This window comes from Panthera onca, chromosome A3 (assembly GCF_046562875.1).
Source record: "Panthera onca isolate mPanOnc1 chromosome A3, mPanOnc1 haplotype 2, whole genome shotgun sequence".
Classification (NCBI taxonomy): Eukaryota; Metazoa; Chordata; class Mammalia; order Carnivora; family Felidae; genus Panthera; species Panthera onca.
The window spans coordinates 128,972,504-128,989,950 of record NC_138341.1 but is presented as its reverse complement, the minus strand read 5'-3'; the positions used below and the strand labels follow the sequence as shown (position 1 = coordinate 128,989,950).

Sequence of the window (17,447 nt, the reverse complement as noted above, 5' to 3'; positions counted from 1 at the left end):
GTGCAGAGCCCGCTTCAGATCCTCTGTCCCCCTCTCTCTGCCCCTCCCCCACTTGCGCTCTCCCCTCCCATAAATAAATATTTAAACAAGCAACTAAGTCCTCAGAAGGAAAAAGGGGTGCCTGCCATCAGGAGGAGAGAAAGTCTACAGAATTCGGGGTAATGGGAAGCCAGGGGGAGCACACTTGGAAGTAAATTTCAGAATCCCCATCCCAAAATTTCATTGCCTGGAGAATTTCATGTCTCATTCCCTCCCATCCCCCAAAGCCCTCCCCTTCTCCAGCTGTCAGTCACCAACAAGCACATTTCTGTGTTTTCTCATACTGAACTAGTGTTTTTTCTCCCACCCACCAATGCTTGGGGCCCATCTTGACACATCTAGAATCCCCTTAGCCTGCTGCATTAAACAAAGTGTTTTCTACCCGTTGTGGTTGAAGTGTGTCCCCCCCCCCCCCCACCGCCCCAAAAGATCTGCTGAAGTCTTATCCCCTTGTACTGATGCATGTGACTTTCTTTGGAAATAGGGTCTTTGCAGATGTAATCGAGTTAAGATGAGGTCACTAGGGTGGGCCCCTGTCCAGTGACCGTGTGCTTAGAACAAGAGGGAGATGCCTTGTGAAGGCAGAGACCCCTGGGAGGAGGTCACGTGACCCAAGAGGCAGAGACTGGAGAGGTGTGGCTAGAAGCCAAGAAGGCCCAAGGACAGACGACCACCAGTAACAGCTGGGAGAGGCAAGGAAGGACCATTTCCTAGAGACTTTAGAGGGGACAGGGCCCTGCCGACACCTTGATTTTGGACTTCTGGCTTCCAGAAGAGACCATACATTTCTGTTGTTTTAAGCTACCTGCTTTATGGTCCTTTGTTACAGCAGCCACAGAAAACTAATACACTTCCTCAGGTCTCTAACCCTGTGGCACAAAGCAGTAGACAAAGCTATAAATCAGGGCGCCTGGGTGGCTCAGTCGATTAGGCCTCTGATTTAGGCCTATTGATTTAGGCTCAGGGCATGACCTTGCAGTTCGTGAGTTTGAGCCCTGAACTGACAGCACAGAGCCTGCTTGGGATTCTCTCTCTCTCTCTCTCTCTCTCTCTCTCTGCCCCTGCCCATCCCCTCTCAAAAATAAATAAATAAATAAATAAATAAATAAATAAATAAATAAATAAACTTTAAAAAAAGCTATAAGTTATAGTTTGGTTTTTCCTTTTAATAAAGAGAAAACTGTAAAAGGAGTAATGTAAGGTAATGTCGATGATTTTATAGATGAGGAAACCAAGGTTCAGAGGGTAAGTCACAGAGCCAGAAAGAGGCAAAGTCTGAACTTGAACTTGTTTTTTTTGGACCTCAAGACTTATAATCATCACCCTCCCTGTGGATCTGTGGATGTATATCTCCTGGGTTAGTGCAGGGTCCCCAACTCCTAGTCCCCAGATATCACCCTTCTTTATTACATGAGCTCAAAACTTAGGACTATCCTTGTCCTTATGGGAACCACCTGTTCCAGTTACATCTTCTGTAACATGAGCCCGCTTTCCCTGGTGATTTTCATTACAAAATTGGAGATGCGTTCCCACCAAACTCATCTCCCAGTAGGCCAAGCAGGAATGTTTGGCAAAGAAGGAATTAATTGATAAACAGCTTGTAGTACACAAACTCCAGAGTCTGCCTGGAGGGTTTTGCAACACTTTTGGAAACTCCAGGATTACAATTCCAGCACAAACTGTTTATTTCAGGCTGTTAAGCCACATACATATCCTGTATGCCTGAGAATCCACTGGCTTCTCTGTGAACAGAGCCCCTCTCTTCCTTTTCTGTGGGCATTTTTAGTGGCTGGTAGAGCAGGGCTGCAATACCTGGGGAGACCAGTAGGGGTCTTTTTCCAACAGGAAATGGATTTAAGGCTGAAGATTCTTGAAACTGAAGGCTTTGGGTTCTAGAAAATAAGCCTGTTCCTTTGGGAGGAAATCCACTCTCCTTACACTGTGGGTTAACCACCTGGCATAAAGTCACTCAGTCCTGAGAACGGGGCAAGAAAAGTTGTGAAAACATCTGACTTTTCCTGCCTCCCTGTCCCAGGGTGGCACTGAGCTGGGGTCAGGGGGCCTGGGACAGCCTGTCTCTGCAGTTGGTACCAGGGGGAAAAGGAAAGTGCACATGGCACCGTCGAAAGAAAAACCAAAACGGCAGGCTGGCTTGCTTTGTCTCTTATAAACTGTTTACCTTGGGATGACCAGATGGCTCATCTCTCGTTGAACCCTTGACCATTTCCGGTGCTGTTAACAGCCTCCATCAGCAAACAGTCCCCGTCCACCAGCCCACGCGCCTGCACAGGAGTCCCGGGACCCGCTGGCGGGGGAGCTCGGGCATCCAGGAGGCTGACTCTGCACCGCTGGGCCATGCATCTCAACCAGACGCAGGGACTGGGGTTACAGGCAACCGTGGGGTATAGAAGACACGTGAACAACCGCAGTGGGGGGGCTTGAAATGTTCATACTCACCGGGCTCCTCAGTTACAGCCCCTCACCCACCCAGGGTCCTCCAGTGTGGTCCCTGTGCAGCCTAGCTCCTCACCTGTCACCACTTAAGTGCTCAAAATGTGTTTGAATGCCAGTATTTCCCCCCTGCCCACCCCGCCCCGGCTGTGTGAGTTTGGCAAAACCCTTTGCCCCCTCTGAGCCGCAGCACTGCAGTTGTCAACAGGGTGGGGGGATGACAACTCGTCCCGCCTGCCCTCCAGGCTGGGTGGGAATGGGTGGAAAAAGGAGGGATGGTGAGTGTCAAGGCTTTGAAAGTCTTCCCCCACTCCACCCCCAACCTACCCCCTGCCTTTTCTAGGACAAGCCCCAGTTGTGATTAATTTTTTAGGGCGCGAAAGGGGCACAACAGGTGCTCTTGTCTTCCTGGGCAGTGCGTAGGGAGCTCCTGACCATCCCGATCTGGGTTCCATCCTTAGGCACTGCTGAACGAGGCCTCTCTGCAGGCGGGTGCCTCTTCAGAGCTTTGTGGGCGCAGTTCCGGGGGTGAGATTTTAGTTAGATGTGTCCAGAAGCTGCAAGCCTGGGGAGGGGTGTAAGAAACCTGATGGACATTTTCAGGTGGAGGCAGAGGGTGAGGTGGAGGCAGAGGGGTGATGGGGGCTTGGCCCAGGGGGAGGGGGATGCAAAGGAGGGGACGGATTCAGGGTGTTTCTGAGAAGCAGAGCAGACAGTGAAAGCTCTTGGCCAAGGGCCTCTATGGAGGAGGGAGATTCTCTTGAGGGCTTTACAGCCTGGTGAGGGAGACACAATTCTCACCCAGGGAGCTAGACTTCAGTGGTCTAGAGAGTAGAAACTTAATCTTAGAGGTGGAGAAAGAAAGTTCCAAAGTCTTAAAACATAGAAGGACAATGTTGACAGATCTGGTCACATAAATATTTGAAGCTTCTGTCACACACACACACACACACACACACACACACCCACACCATTAGGAACAAGTTAAAAAGCACATGAGGGGCTGGGAGAAAACTAGAAGAGTCACTAAGAATAGCTAGGTAGCTGGATAAAGGATTATGAACTGAGAAGTGGAGAAGAGGAGATTCTAAAGATAATGAGCATATAGAAATACTCGATCTCATGAGGAACCAGGGAAAGGAGGGTGAAAAGCCCACTTGCCCACCCCCCCCAAAACAACACTCCGAGTGAGGTGGGAGAAGGGAGGGATCCAAGTTGATAAGAAGAGGAGAATCTAAACAGTGCTCAGTGGGAGACTGGGGGTGGTGGTGGCCCAGAGGCTCCGTGATGTCAGCCGGGCCCCTGCCCACTCCAGAAACCTGGCAGTTAGGGCCTGTGGATAAGAGGCTGACCTGGAAGCCAGGCTGCCTGGGTTTGACCTTCCAGATCCCAAGGGCCAGAACAGGACAAAGTGGAACCTATGGCATCACGTTTTGGTGAGGGTCAAAGGAGCATATCGAGGTCAAGTGTAAGGCCCCGCCTGGCTGCTCTCTCAGCCCCTCTGCCTGGGCCGGAGGAGCAGGGAGGGTGGAGGGTAAACCGGAGCAGGGGGAGGGAGGAGAGATGGGCTCGCTGCATCTGTAAAATAAAGGTGTGGGTGGGAAGGAGCTGGGGAGGGAGCCTGTGGGCTGGAGATGGCAGGATTGTTCTGGAGTCAGACAGGTTCGAAGGAGGGCGAGCAGAGGGCAAAGGGCAGGGCCCGTGGCGACTTTCTTGAGTCCCCAGCACCTTGGCCTTCACAGGACTCTTCCTGTATAAGAAATATTAAATAGTGTATTTACCACTGAATTGGCCTAAGGATGGGTAAAATACACGCTATTAATATAGAAATAGTAACACATATACACTATAATATAAAACATTCTGTTTAACCTAAACATTCATTTCTTTTTTTTTCAAGGCAGTTTTTTTTAAAGTTTATTTACTTATTTTGAGACAGAGACAGAGGGAGAGAAAGAAGGGCAGGGGCACAGAGAGAGGGAGAGAGAATCCCAAGCAGACTCCATGCTGCCAGCACAGAGCCCAACGCAGGACTCGATCTCATGAACCTGGAGATCACGACCTGAGCCGAAATCAAGAGCTGGACGCTAAAAAACAAACAAACAAACAAACAAACAAACAAACAAACAGTTGGACACTTAACCGACTGAGCCACCCAGGCGCCCCTGAAAGTTCATTTCTTATCTTCTGATTTTAAAAGTAATCCACCCATTTTCGTGGGCCCCGTGCACGAGTCCCCGGTGCTCTGGGAAAGGAACCTAACTGCAGAGGTGAGCAGAGACAGCAGTCGGGAATGGCGTTCTTTCTCTGTCCTGACGTTTAGGAGAGGTAGCTCCGATGTCCAGCTGTGCGGGTGAGTAGCAGGGAGCGTCTGTGTCCCCAACCGTGGAGAATTCGGGCAGATCATCCAGTGCCCGAAGCGGAGTGGGTGACCGAGGCGGCCCTTGGGTTTGAATCCAAGTCCTGCCCGTGCTAAGTGGCCCCAAACCAGTGTGTGTTCATCAATGGTCGGGTGCTTTGGGACAAAATGAGCAGGTTGCCTTAGGGTCTCTGTTCGCTGCCAGGCGGGGGTTGCGAGGAAGGCAGGTGTCATTCAGAACTCTGATGTTGACAGCAAACACCCCGAGGGGCCACCAACCTCTTCTCCGAGCTCCAGCCCCCGCTCTGAGGCTCCAGGCCCTTGTCCGCATCCTGGTGTGAGTGTGCAGGTGCGTGCGTGCGGGGGCTGGGCTGGCACAGGCCCCATGGGAGCTGCAGCCCCGGGGCCCCTTCTGAAGATGCTGGGCTGCTGGGCCCCCCAGATTCCTACCCCCCATTCATGCGAGGGGGGAAGTATTTGCCACCCACGGAAGGTCGCGCCTTCAACGCCTCCACTCTCACCCGTGAAAATTACCCCGAATGCCCGCGACGCTAATTCATGAACCCTCAAGAGTTGAAGAGCTGCTTTAACCCAGTGGCTCCCACTGGAGGTGATTCTGCCACCCAGGGGACACGTGGCAGTGTCTGTGGGCGCTCTTGGTTGTCACCATTGGAGGGCGTGGTCCTCCTGGTGTCCAGGGGTTAAATACACAGGGTACCCCCCCCCCCCCCACCCGGGCCAAGAATGCTCTGGCCCAAAGTGTCAGTGGAGCTCTGCCTGAGACCCTCCCGTAACCACTCTGGAGTGAGGGCTTCTGATGGGGGTCCCACACGTGTTGCTCGGTCACCCCTAGGACGTGGATGAGGGGCACGCACACCTGTGTCACACTGCCCACACGCAAGTGTTTTAAGGCGAGATGTCGAAGATGGGACGCTGCCACTTGCTAGTTCTGGCCACCTCAGCTCTACGAGCCTCAGTTTCTCAGTCTGTAAAACGGGGGTGGGAAGAGCGCCCACCTCAGAGGCGTGCTGTGGGGGAGACGTGCCGTGTCCAGCTCTCGGCCCGGCGTCCGGCACGCGATAAGGGGGTGCCGCTCAGAGCGAAGCCGAGGCCAGGCCTGCCGGGGACCAGGAATGAAAGGAGCTGGTTCTTAGCGCAGAACGTGGCAGAAGCCGGTTCTCATTAGCAATATTGCCGGGTTCCCTCTTTAGCGTCAAACAGAGGCACTTGGCCAAGCACCGTGACCACGGTGTGGCCTCACCCCGACCTGCCGGGAGGGGTCCGTCTGCACCGTGCCTCTGGCTCAGTCCCTCCCGCCCCACCTGTGTGAGAAGGGGTCTGGCTGCCCCCCCCCGATCTCTGTTATCCCGCATCGGGGCTCCGTCTTTCCAGCCACGTGCCCCCAGCTCCACAGGCTCCACGCTCCCCCGCCCCCACGGCGGCCCCAGGAGGCCCTGTCCCCAAAGGGGTGCTGTCTCTTCCGGGTGACCCCCCTCCACCCCCCGCGGTGACGTCCGGTGAGCTCAGAGCGCTGAGGGGGGGGCATTTAAATCAAAACACCCTCTGGATATTTCACAGAGATTCATGAGTCACCTTTACCTCGCAAAAGCCCCCTGGCGTTAGCTGGGAGTGTAGATGATATTCGTGGACCTTTAAAAGTTTGTTTTTCCTTCTTTCTTTCTTTTTTAAGAGAAAAGCATCTCTTGTGACCCCAGCTTCATCCTGAAAAGCATCGTTCTCTAGGTCGGAGCCCACTTGGCAGCTTGATTACTATGCAACCAGGGACACGTGACCAATCTTTCTGTTTTCTTCAAATCAACTTTTTTCTTTTTTTTCTGATTGTGAGGGAATGCGTGCCCACGGTAGAACGCTGGTAAGGCATTGATGGAGAAATAAAACGGAGAGCGTGTCGTGTATCGTTGACATCTCGGTCTCTTGTGCTCAACATCTTACTTTCAACATCTTCTATCTTCCCGTGTCATTATTCCTCAAAACCATATTCCTAACTCCTGCCACGGAAATTTCCTCCGTATGGCTGAGCCCTTTGGGCTCCCTCGCACTTGGCCGTTGGTGGCCTCGCGCAGGGTTTTCGGCCGTGAGATGGTCACAGGTGCGCCGTGAAGCCTGATGAGATAGCCTATCTGTCCACTCACGTGACTGGTCCTCTTGTGCCTCCCGGCCTGAGCTGGGGCGGGTCGCGGACACCTCCCAGGGCTGCCCTGGGCAGGAAGGTCACAGGGGACTGTAGACTGTGTGATAAACTGAGGCAAGGGGCCCTCTTGGATCCTGGGTCCCGACCCCCATGCCTCGTCTTGAACCGCCAGGCAGTTTCCACTTGCCCTGCAGCCCTGGGACAATGAATTCTGGGGGGACAGGGAGGGCTCCCCAAGATGCTGCTTCCTCTTCTTTTCCACTAGAAACCGGTGCTGTCTGCTCATCTGACTCTGTCAGGCCATCTGCAGGGGCACACCCAGGTGTGCCCCTCCCCCCCCCCCCCCCCCCGTCCCACTTCCACGGTGGGACCCAGAAACGTGGGCTTCCAAGAAGCTGGGTTCCTACCTGCCTACTTAAACCAAGCAACAAAACACCTGATGCGATCTGAGCGTGTGCCTGGCGCCAGCTCTGAACTCGGCTGAACGGGGGGGGGCAAGTGTCAGATGGCTGGGGAGCCAGGAGAGGAAGGGGGCGAAGGCAAGAATGACTCTCCTGCCAGGTGAATCACAGTCTCTACTATGCATTCCTCACCTGGCTCAGATGGGCCTGCGCTTGGGGGACCCCGAATTCTAGCCCAGCCCTCCCCCTTTACAGACAGGGAGACAGAGGCTCAGAGAGGAGGGAACTTGTTCCAGATCATATGCAGAGATCCCCTGGGCACGCTTCCCTGGCTCAGGAGAGGTGAGCAGATTCCTTGCAGCGGGTAGAGAAGCATCTGAAAGCATCTGGTAGGGGCGGGGCCCCAGGGGCTCCCAGAGAGAAGGGGAGCCCGAGTTGGCGGGTGTCAGAGCTAACGTGGCTTCTGTCCTCTGTGGCTCGGCCGTGGGATTTTCCCTCTCAGGGACCATCAAATGTCTGGGTCTTGTTTGTGGCGGAAGCAAGGGGTGGGTGGGTGAGGGATCGAGTGCAGGGGGCAAAAACCCAGGTCAAGCTGGTGTAGGCCGTACAGGGTATCTGAGCTTCCCCCAGACGGCAGTCAGTGCTGGCCCAGGAGACATGGGCCTTGGGCCAAAGGGACAGAGGCGTCTCCAGTGTGACTGCCCCTAGCCCCTGGACGGAGGTGCGGGGTTCGACGGCCTGGCATGCAGCAGGCACTCATTCATCGTCTACGGAGACACAGCACTGTCTGATCAGGTGTGCAGTAGGGCATATTCAGTAAGTGAACGAACTCAAGGGCGCCATTACCAAATCCAGAGGGTGCTGGAGGCCTGTCCTGCCTACTTCTCCCTGGATGCAGCTTAAACCCCCGTCCCCATAGAGGCCTGGTCCCCACTCAGCCCCTCAGGGATCCTCTTTTGTACCTGATGCTCTAGCCACACACACTGTACTAAGTTCATCTAATTGCATTTCATCTAGTTGACCCTATCTCTGAGCCTTTGCACATGCTGTTCCCAACACCTGGCACACTCTTCCATCCCATTCTCTCCCCCTGCCAACTCTTCCCCCTCCTTTAGATTTCAACATATCGCTTCCCCCAGGGGGTCTCCCCGGTCACTCCCCTTTGGCTGGGTGAGGGACCCTTGTCTGCCCCCCACGCCTCTAGTTCCCCACCACAGTCCAGCCTCATACCCTAATTCCTGTCTCCCACTGGACTAGTTCACAGCCGTATGCCCAGTGCCTGCATTCAGTAGGCACTCGATATGTGCGTGTGTTGAATGAACAAATCAAGTAAGCGAGCCCTAGACACAGGTCTGAAGAGATGTCCTTCAATCGTTCAGTTATTCAAGCAATCACTTACGGACCAGTACTTACTGGGGTCCCCTACTTGGTGAGGCCCTGGGACACACGGCTGTGAGCAAGACCAAAAAGCCCCGGTCCCCACGGAGCTTGGGACTCCTGTGAGGGCCACACAATTGCCAAGCACCTTGACAAGACAATTTGGGACGGCAGTGAGTCCTCTGCAGGATTTGAAACAGGGTGAAGAGTGAGGCCGCTGTCGCCAGGGGGCACCAGAGAGGCCCTCTCTGAGGCGGTGACCTTTCTGCTGGGATCTCAAGCCGGGAGGGATCCTCCCGGGAGACCTGGGGGAAGAGCTTGCCAGGGAGGGAGAGGACACGGCCTGGGCAGGGGCCTGGAGGTGTCTGCAGCCGCGGAGCTGGCAGGGGGGAGGGGCGTGGATTCTTCTGGCCCTTCCATTCACCTCTGGGTGATCCGCGCAAGTCACGTGACCACTCTGGGCGTGCTCGCCGGTGAAACGAAGGAGTTGCCCTCCATCTGGTGTAGACAGTAGTCTGGTTCCCAGAGCGGCCTCGGCGGGTCGCCCATCCCTCTTAGGTATAAACTCACATTCCTCATCCTGGGCTATTTTACCATTTCCTTTCGTGCTAAACCAAAGGGACTATTTTGGAAACTCCTATAAGCAAACTAAGCCCTGCCTGGCATTTGAGCGGATATAAAAGAGCCCTAAGTGAGGGACTCAGGCATAAAAGCCACCCAGCCCTGAGAGCCCACGCCGCTAAATTTAGAAGCATCACCTCCAAATGAGGTGAAATTGTAGGTTCCCTGGGCTGGCGGGCGGTTCTGGCCAGCAGTGAGCTGGCCAGATTTAGCGGAGTGGGCTCGGGCTCCCTCCAGCCGCGCCTCGGGGAGGAGGTCCCGGACGATGGTCCCAGTGTCTGGGGAGCCGCTGGCTGTGTGAGAAGCCCCTCCAGGTGTCCTGGCCCCTGCTGCACTCACCAGCTGTGTCCAAGCCATCCGTCTAAGCGGGTGCTGCCCCAGGGTACCGAGCCAGCGAGAGGCAGCGAGGGACGCACGGGGACGAGGCGGTCCTGTCTGACACCAAAGGTTTGGGACCTGCATGACTTCTGTGCCTCTCTCCTCTGCTCAGGGGTCCAGCGAGGTCTCTGGCTTATCTCTCTTGCCCCGCAGAGTGCCAGCTATATCCAGGGCTGTCCTGAGCCTCTGAGTGCCGACCTCTGTTCAGAGTGGTCAGTGCCCCTGCTGGGTCACTGATTAAACGTTGAGAATATCAGCCTTGGTCGAAAGTGACCAGCATTCACGGGGTCTTGTCAGGGGCTGCCCAGTGAAGGCTCCTGAGATCTTAGGGGTCTCAGCCTGGCCGTCCCAGCCCGTCTACCAGAAGAGAGATGTTTTTGCAGCAAGAAACCCAGCTGGGTGAGATCGCAGGGGGCCAACCAGTCAACAGCCAGGATTAACCCCATCAGGGCCTGTGGGGGAGGCTGGGGGTGGCCGCTGGCCTCCCTTTTGGAGCAGCTGAGCTGATTGGGAACTGATGCTGGTCCCCAGAAGCCCCCGGGGACCCGGGCTCCCACACCCTGAAGCCTGCAGGGGATGGGGTTGATTTTTCTTGGCCACCCCCAATGCTGGGCTTCTAGCTTGGCAGGTCCCTTTCGTGACCTGCTTCCATTCAGCCTGGGTCTGGCTCTTGGGGGGGGACATGTCCTCAGCACAGCCCCCCGGGGAACAGGTGCCACCTTGAATGAAGTGACCAGGCTTTTAAGGCCTGTTATGCCTGGGTCCAAATCCCAACTCTGTTGTTTCCTACCTGTGTGACCTTGGATGAGTCGTTTCCTCTGCTCTCTAGCCTCGGTTTCTTTATCTGCAAAATGAGGATAATAATCGTGTTTACCTTATATAATGTCGGGAGAATTAAATCAGATTTTAAGCCCTTAGAGTCGGTAGCACGGAGGGTGCTGGGCACCCACGGGTCAACCATTAATAGCTGTGAGTACTGTTTTATGGGAACGTGGCCATGCTCATCATTTAAATAATGTCTGTGGCTGCTTTTGCTCTAAAACAATAGAGGTAAATAGTTGTGGGTATTTAAAAGAGTATATGGCCTGCAAAGCCAAAAACTTTGGCATCTGGTCCTTTACAGAAAATGTTTGTCAGCCTCTGCCTTGGAATCTAGCACTTAGTGGAAATTCTTATCCCCATCCTTATCTCTATCCTTAGCCTGAGGCTTCCACTTATCTGGCACCATGGGCTGCACAGCCTGGTACGGTGGCAGCAGTAGGCCCAGCCTTTTAGGCACTGTTTCTGGTCCCATAAGGATGTGCTGTGAATCTTCCAAGCACCAGAGAACACTCTAGCCCCGCCTGCAGGTCCCTCTCTGTCTGATGGGGGAGCAGAGAAGTTGCCATCCGCAGTCTACTGTAACTGATGGAGCAGGGAAGGTAGGGGAAGGGTGTTCCAGCCCGCAGCCCCCAGTCCCCAGCCCGCAGCCCCCAGCCTCCAGTCCCCAGCCCCCAGCCCCCAGTCCCCAGCCTGCAGCCCCCAGCCCACAGCCTCCAGTCCCCAGCCCGCAGCCCCCAGTCCCCAGCCTCCAGTCCCCAGCCCGCAGCCCCCAGCCCCCAGCCTCCAGTCCCCAGCCCCCAGCCCCCAGTCCCCAGCCTGCAGCCCCCAGCCCACAGCCTCCAGTCCCCAGCCCGCAGCCCCCAGTCCCCAGCCCCCAGCCCCCAGTCCCCAGCCCCCAGCCCGCAGTCCCCAGCCCCCAGCCTGCAGCCGCTAGTCCCCAGTCCTCAGCCCCCAGCCCGCAGCCCCCAGTCCCCAGCCTGCAGCCCCCAGCCCACAGCCTCCAGTCCCCAGCCCGCAGCCCCCAGTCCCCAGCCCCCAGCCTCCAGTCCCCAGCCCCCAGCCTGCAGCCGCTAGTCCCCAGTCCTCAGCCCCCAGCCCGCAGCCCCCAGTCCCCAGCCTGCAGCCCCCAGCCCACAGCCTCCAGTCCCCAGCCCGCAGCCCCCAGTCCCCAGCCTCCAGTCCCCAGCCCACAGCCTCCAGTCCCCAGCCCCCAGCCCCCAGCCCGCAGTCCCCAGCCCCCAGCCTGCAGCCGCTAGTCCCCAGTCCTCAGCCCCCAGCCCGCAGCCCCCAGTCCCCAGCCACAGCCCCCAGCCCACAGCCTCCAGTCCCCAGCCCCCAGCCTGCAGTCCCCAGTCTGCAGCCCGCAGCCCCCAGTCCCCAGCCCCCAGTCCCCAGCCCGCAGCCCCCAGCCCCCAGCCCGCAGCCCCCAGCCTCCAGTCCCCAGCCCACAGCCTCCAGTCCCCAGCCCCCAGCCTGCAGTCCCCAGTCTGCAGCCTCCAGTCCCCAGCCCGCAGTTCCCAGTCCCCAGCCCGAAGCCCCCAGCCCGCAGCCCCCAGCCCGCAGCCCCCAGCCTGCAGTCCCCAGTCTGCAGCCCCCAGCCTCCAGTCCCCAGCCCCCAGCCCCCAGTCCCCAGCTGCAGCCCCCAGCCCACAGCCTCCAGTCCCCAGCCCCCAGCCTGCAGTCCCCAGTCTGCAGCCCACAGCCCCCAGTCCCCAGCCCCCAGTCCCCAGCCCGCAGCCCCCAGCCCCCAGCCCGCAGCCCCCAGCCTCCAGTCCCCAGCCCACAGCCTTCAGTCCCCAGCCCCCAGCCCGCAGTTCCCAGTCCCCAGCCCGAAGCCCCCAGCCCGCAGCCCCCAGCCCGCAGCCCCCAGCCCACAGCCTCCAGCCCACAGCCCGCAGCCCCCAGTCCCCAGCCCGCAGCCCCCAGTCCCCAGCCCGCAGCCTCCAGTCCCCAGCCCCCAGCCCGCAGTCCCCAGCCCCCAGCCCGCAGCCCCCAGTCCCCAGCCCTCAGCCCCCAGCCCGCAGTCCCCAGCCCCCAGCCCGCAGCCCCTAGTCCCCAGTCCTCAGCCCCCAGCCCGCAGCCACCAGTCCCCAGCCCTCAGCCCCCAGCCCCTAGTCCCCAGTCCCCAGCCCCGAGCCCCCAGCCCCCAGTCCCCAGCCCCCAGTCCCCAGGCTGGCACCAGAGTATTCTTTGCAACCAGTGACCCCAGTGATCTCCCTCCCTGTTACCCCCTCATTCCCTTGCCCAGCTTGGCTGGGGGCTCTCAAGAGTTCGAGAAGGTCCCCGGTGCCACCCTGAGCACACACCGCTAGTGGTGGGGCAATGGTGTACAGATAGATGCTCACTAACCTGCAGGGGAAAAAAACCACAAAAAAAGCCCAAATTTGTAGCACTTGCCGACATCCAGGGTGTACACATTCCTGCCGTGGCTGATTTCAAGCTACCAAAATTCCCAAGAAAGTAACGATTGACGCTCAGGGGCTGGTCCAGGCTGGCAGCAGCCTGGCACAGGCGGGGAGCGTGGGGACCTCCCTGTGGGGCTGGGACATCTAGAGGCGGGACGGGGACGTCTGACTGCGCACAGTCGGAAGTGATGGCGTCTGCAGCCGCTCGCACTCAGGTTCCGAACTTGTCTCATTGCTTCCACGCGGGCTTCTTGGGCCAGTCTCGTCCCCTCTCTGGGTCTCATGCCGCCATCTATCCAAGTAGGTCAGCAACAGCTCCCAGGCCTCAGGGGCTGCGTAGATTTGCTAAGATAATTTCCGTGAGACATTTAGCGCAGGGCTGACTTAGTAACAGCACTCAACAGACGGTGGCTCCCGTCAGGGCCGCTGTTCATGGATCCACAGCATGTGACAGTCCTTGGTGCTGGGGCTTGCCACACAGTGGGTGCTCAGCAAACACTCGCCAGCTTCCCCCGGCAGGGCTGGAGGGCGCTCCCCGGGCTCGTCCGCCTCTGTAGCCCCCTGCGGGGCGGGGGCCTCTGTCGGCCAACGGCACAGAGACAACCAGCTCTTTCCCTTCTGTGTTGTGCACCCTCAGCGCACGGTCTCCTTGGTCCTTCTCTGACTTTCCGCTTTGCAAACGTGACCGCCGGGGCCCGGAGCCGGCGAGTGGCACAGCTGGGGTCTGAGCGCAGGTCTGGCCTTTCGGTTTCCAGTCCTCAGAGCGATGTACAGCACAGTGTGGGGTGGGGATGGGGGGAGCCTAGGAGGAGGGGAAGTCTTGTGGGGGCCGCACGGATCTGCCAGGGGGGCCCTGGAGCCTCCCCTGGAGTCACGGCCCAAACCACAGCTCTTCTTTCTGTTTCTGGATTACGCCGTGTCCTCTGTACCCCCGGGCCTTTGCCCATGCTGTTCCCTCTGCCTCAGATACCCTCCCCTCCCTCTCCCTTCTCCTTCTCCCCTTATCAGCCTTTCCTTCTCAGCAGTTGATCGCCTCCTCCATGGCTAAGTCGAGTACCCCCTGGGTCCCGCCATAACTGGTGGCTCATTAGCCTCCCTGCCAGACCGGGAGCCCTGGAAGGCAAGGACTCTGCCTGTCTTGCTCAGTGCGTGTCTCCAGCACAGTGTTTGGCACACAGTGTTCCATGAGTGTTTGTGGAGGGGGGTGAGGGTTACTGGAGAGGAGTAGCTGAGAAGAGGTCAGGTATGGTTTCAGGAGGAGCTGACTCCCCCCTGCCGGAGCCTCAGCATTGCTCAGCCATTAAGAACCTGAGCACAGAGTACAGAGACCTGGGTTCGAATCTCGCTCCTGCTGCCAGCCCCAAACAGTTCCCTAGCCTCACTGAGCTTCATCTGTGAGCTGGGGACAGTACCAGCTGCCCCCTTTGTGGGGCTGTTGTAAGGACCTTGGGGACCACGGTGAAGGGGGACCAGCCGCGACCCGCACTCGGCAGGCGGCAGTCCGAGGCTGACTCTCCTGTCCTCTCCCTGTAGGTGACGGCCATGTCGGTGAGGTTGCGGTTCCTGTCCTCTGGGGACGCGGGGGCCGTGGGGGTCGTGGGCCGGAGCGCCTCCTTCGCGGGCTTCAGCAGCGCACAGAGCCGGAGGATCGCGTAAGTTCTGCCCGTGAGGAGGGTACAGGGCTGGCTCGTCTTGTGCAGCCTGTGACCCTGAAGCTCTCTCTGATGCCAAGTCTGCAGCCCAGGACAGTGTGTGTGTGTGTGTGTGTGTGTGCGTGTGTGACACTTGGTGCTGGGAGAAACCTGTAATTTCCTTGAGACCCGAAGCCGTCTCATCTCACATGCTCCTGGCAGTTGGTCCTGGAAGTCACCTGCGTGAGCTTATCAGGCCCACTTAGCAGATCAGAAAACAGGCTCAGAGAGGTGGAGCTGCTCACCCAAGGTCACACAGCAAGACTGGTTCCTTCAGCCCTGGAACTTAGTCTGGGGGCGGGGTCAGGATGGAATGTTCTTCCTGTTTGATAGAATGGGACGTGGGGCCACCTATCCCAGTTCTGTGACCTGGGGCAAGTGACTTCACCTCTCTGAGTCTCGGTTTCCTCATCCGTGAAATGGGGATCACGAGTGTCCCTCCCCGACAGAGTTGTCGTGAGCGTACGATGAGGTGACACAAGGCAAGCAGCCGGCACATGCTGGCACACAGTAGGTGCTTGCAGGAAATTTTCAAAGGAGGAGGAACAGCAGAGATGGGCCTGGGGTCAGGGCTGCCCCACTGGACGTGAGTTCATGGCTGTTCCACGAGTCTCCTTCGGCTGCAGGTACTTCCCAGGAGGAAGGTTCGTTTCCATTCCTGGGGGCCACAGACTGGTCCTGGGCTTCATGTCGGGCACTGTGCAAGCCTGGGGAGCTGCCCGCCCAGGGGTGGGGCAATCCCTCAGGCATCGCGAGTGGCCCAAGCCCGAGGGGCCCAAACATCTGCCTGGCTGAGCAAATGTGGGGGACAGGCAGGACTCCCAGCCAAGCAGGGTTGGCCAGGGCTCGTCACGGCCCTCTCCTGCCCGAAACCTGCCAGGGGTTCCCATCTGCTGAGAATGCAATCTGGACTCCTCACGCGGCCTAACAAACAGCTCCCTGTCACACTGGCCGCTCTCTCCTCCGGGCCCTCCACCTGGCCCCTCCTGTGACTCCTCCTTACCTGGCCAGGGGCTGCTTAATCTCCTTTGGGCCTTGGCTTCACTGCCGTGTCCTGAGGTGGACCACCCGTGCCCCAGACCGGGCCTTCCTGTGGCTCTTTCCCTGGGGTTCAGCTGCACACTCGCCCCCCCCCCCCCCCCCCCCCAGTGATGCCTGGTCCCTGAGGTCCAGCTCTCCCAGCTCGCCCACTTGTCTCCTGGCCGCTCAGTGCCAGCACGTGCCCGGGAGGAGTGGGTCTCAGGGCTGAAATCCTGGAGGGTCTCAGCTGGAAGCGTGCTTAGGAATCCCTGATTCGTTCTCCAAATATTTATGGAGCACCTACTCTGCCCAGGCCCTGTCCCGGGCTCTGGGGACGGAACCGGGCCCCGCCCTCCCGTCAGGGCAGCGAACAATAAGCCGACAATAATCCAGATGGATTCAGCTGGTGGCACGTGAAGGAATTAAAACGGGGATGTGGGAGGGTGGCAGGGCTCTCAGAGGAGGCCCTCAGTGAGGCAGGGGCACCTTTAAGGCCAGAGAGAAGACAAGTTGATGTTCACGTGCAGAGAGCATGCAGGGCTGGGGACGTCTTCCAGGTGGAAGGGGCAGCCAGTGCAAAGGTCCCGAGGTGGGGATGAGCTTTGAGGCACAGAAAGTGGGTGTGTGGCTGTCTTGGGGGATAGAAGTGAGAGAGGGAGGCCTGCGGGGCTTTGTGAGCCACAGCAAGGACACGCAAGGTGCAAGGCGGCGGGGGGGGGGGGGGGGGCAGTAAAGAGCTGAAGCACAGGAAAACACAGCCCCAGAGAGAGTGAGCACCCAGTCCCTCTGACGCCCAGCCTCCAAGAGGAGAAAACGTGGATGCCACCGCAAGGAAGGCATACATTAGGCACTCCATAAGTGCGGCTGAGAAGGATTAAGTCAACTGGCCAGGGAATGATCATGTTCCTTAACAGAACCACTTTTGAGCTGCCTCTTCTGGGCGTCACCAGGCCCCCTACACCATGGGGTCTGTAATCAGGGCTGCTAAAGACAGTTGCACAGGTCACCCAGCCAAGGGGGCCATCCAGTCCATGTAACCCTCCCAAGCTGTGTGCCCTGGCGTGCAGCTGGCCCACCCAGGGTGGGGTACCTTTCTCTAACTCACACAGAGGCACTATGGGGATTTTGTTACCATGGTCTGGCAGTGGGGGGCGCTGAAGGGGGGGTTTCACAGACCCTGGCAGCCAAGGCCAGCTGCGTGAGTATACAATCAGTGTGCTCACTAGGGCCCTGTGCTCACGTAATGCTCTGGTGTTGCCATCTAGAAATTCCTTTTTTTTTTTTTCTCAATTTTTTTCTCAATGTTTATTTATATATTTTGAAAGAGAGTGCAAGCAGGGGAGGGGCAGAGAGAGAGAGAGGAGGGAGAGAATCCCAAGCAGGCTCTAGATTGTCAGTACAGAGTCCAATGTAGGACTCCAGCCCACGAACTGTGAGATCGTGACCTGAGCTGATCAAGAGTTGGATGCTTAACCGGCTGAGCCACCCAGGCACCCCGCCATCTAGAAACCCTTACTACGGTTTGAAAAAAGGGCCCTGCATTTTCTTTTGCACTGGGCCTCATGAATTCTGTGCCTGGTCCTGCCTGCAGCTCTCCCCCTGCCAGGCCCCTGGGGGGCTTCTGGACTTCCTGCCTCCATGGGAATGTTCCCACAGGCCCCAGTCAGGAGCTCTGCCCAGGTAGTGTCCCCAGGACTCCTGAGGTCAGCACTCTGGGCGGGAAGAAGACAG

At 57.9% G+C, this 17,447-nt stretch overlaps 1 protein-coding gene across 1 annotated transcript in view; it reads left to right on the top strand.

Annotated features, from left to right (window-relative positions):
- Positions 1-17,447, top strand: part of RIPOR3 (RIPOR family member 3) — a 73,803-nt gene that overhangs the window by 28,560 nt on the left and 27,796 nt on the right. The window contains exon 2 of the mRNA XM_078443953.2: positions 14,539-14,657. Within this exon, the coding sequence (XP_078300079.2) occupies positions 14,539-14,657 (119 nt within the window). The remainder of the gene's footprint in view (positions 1-14,538; positions 14,658-17,447) is intronic.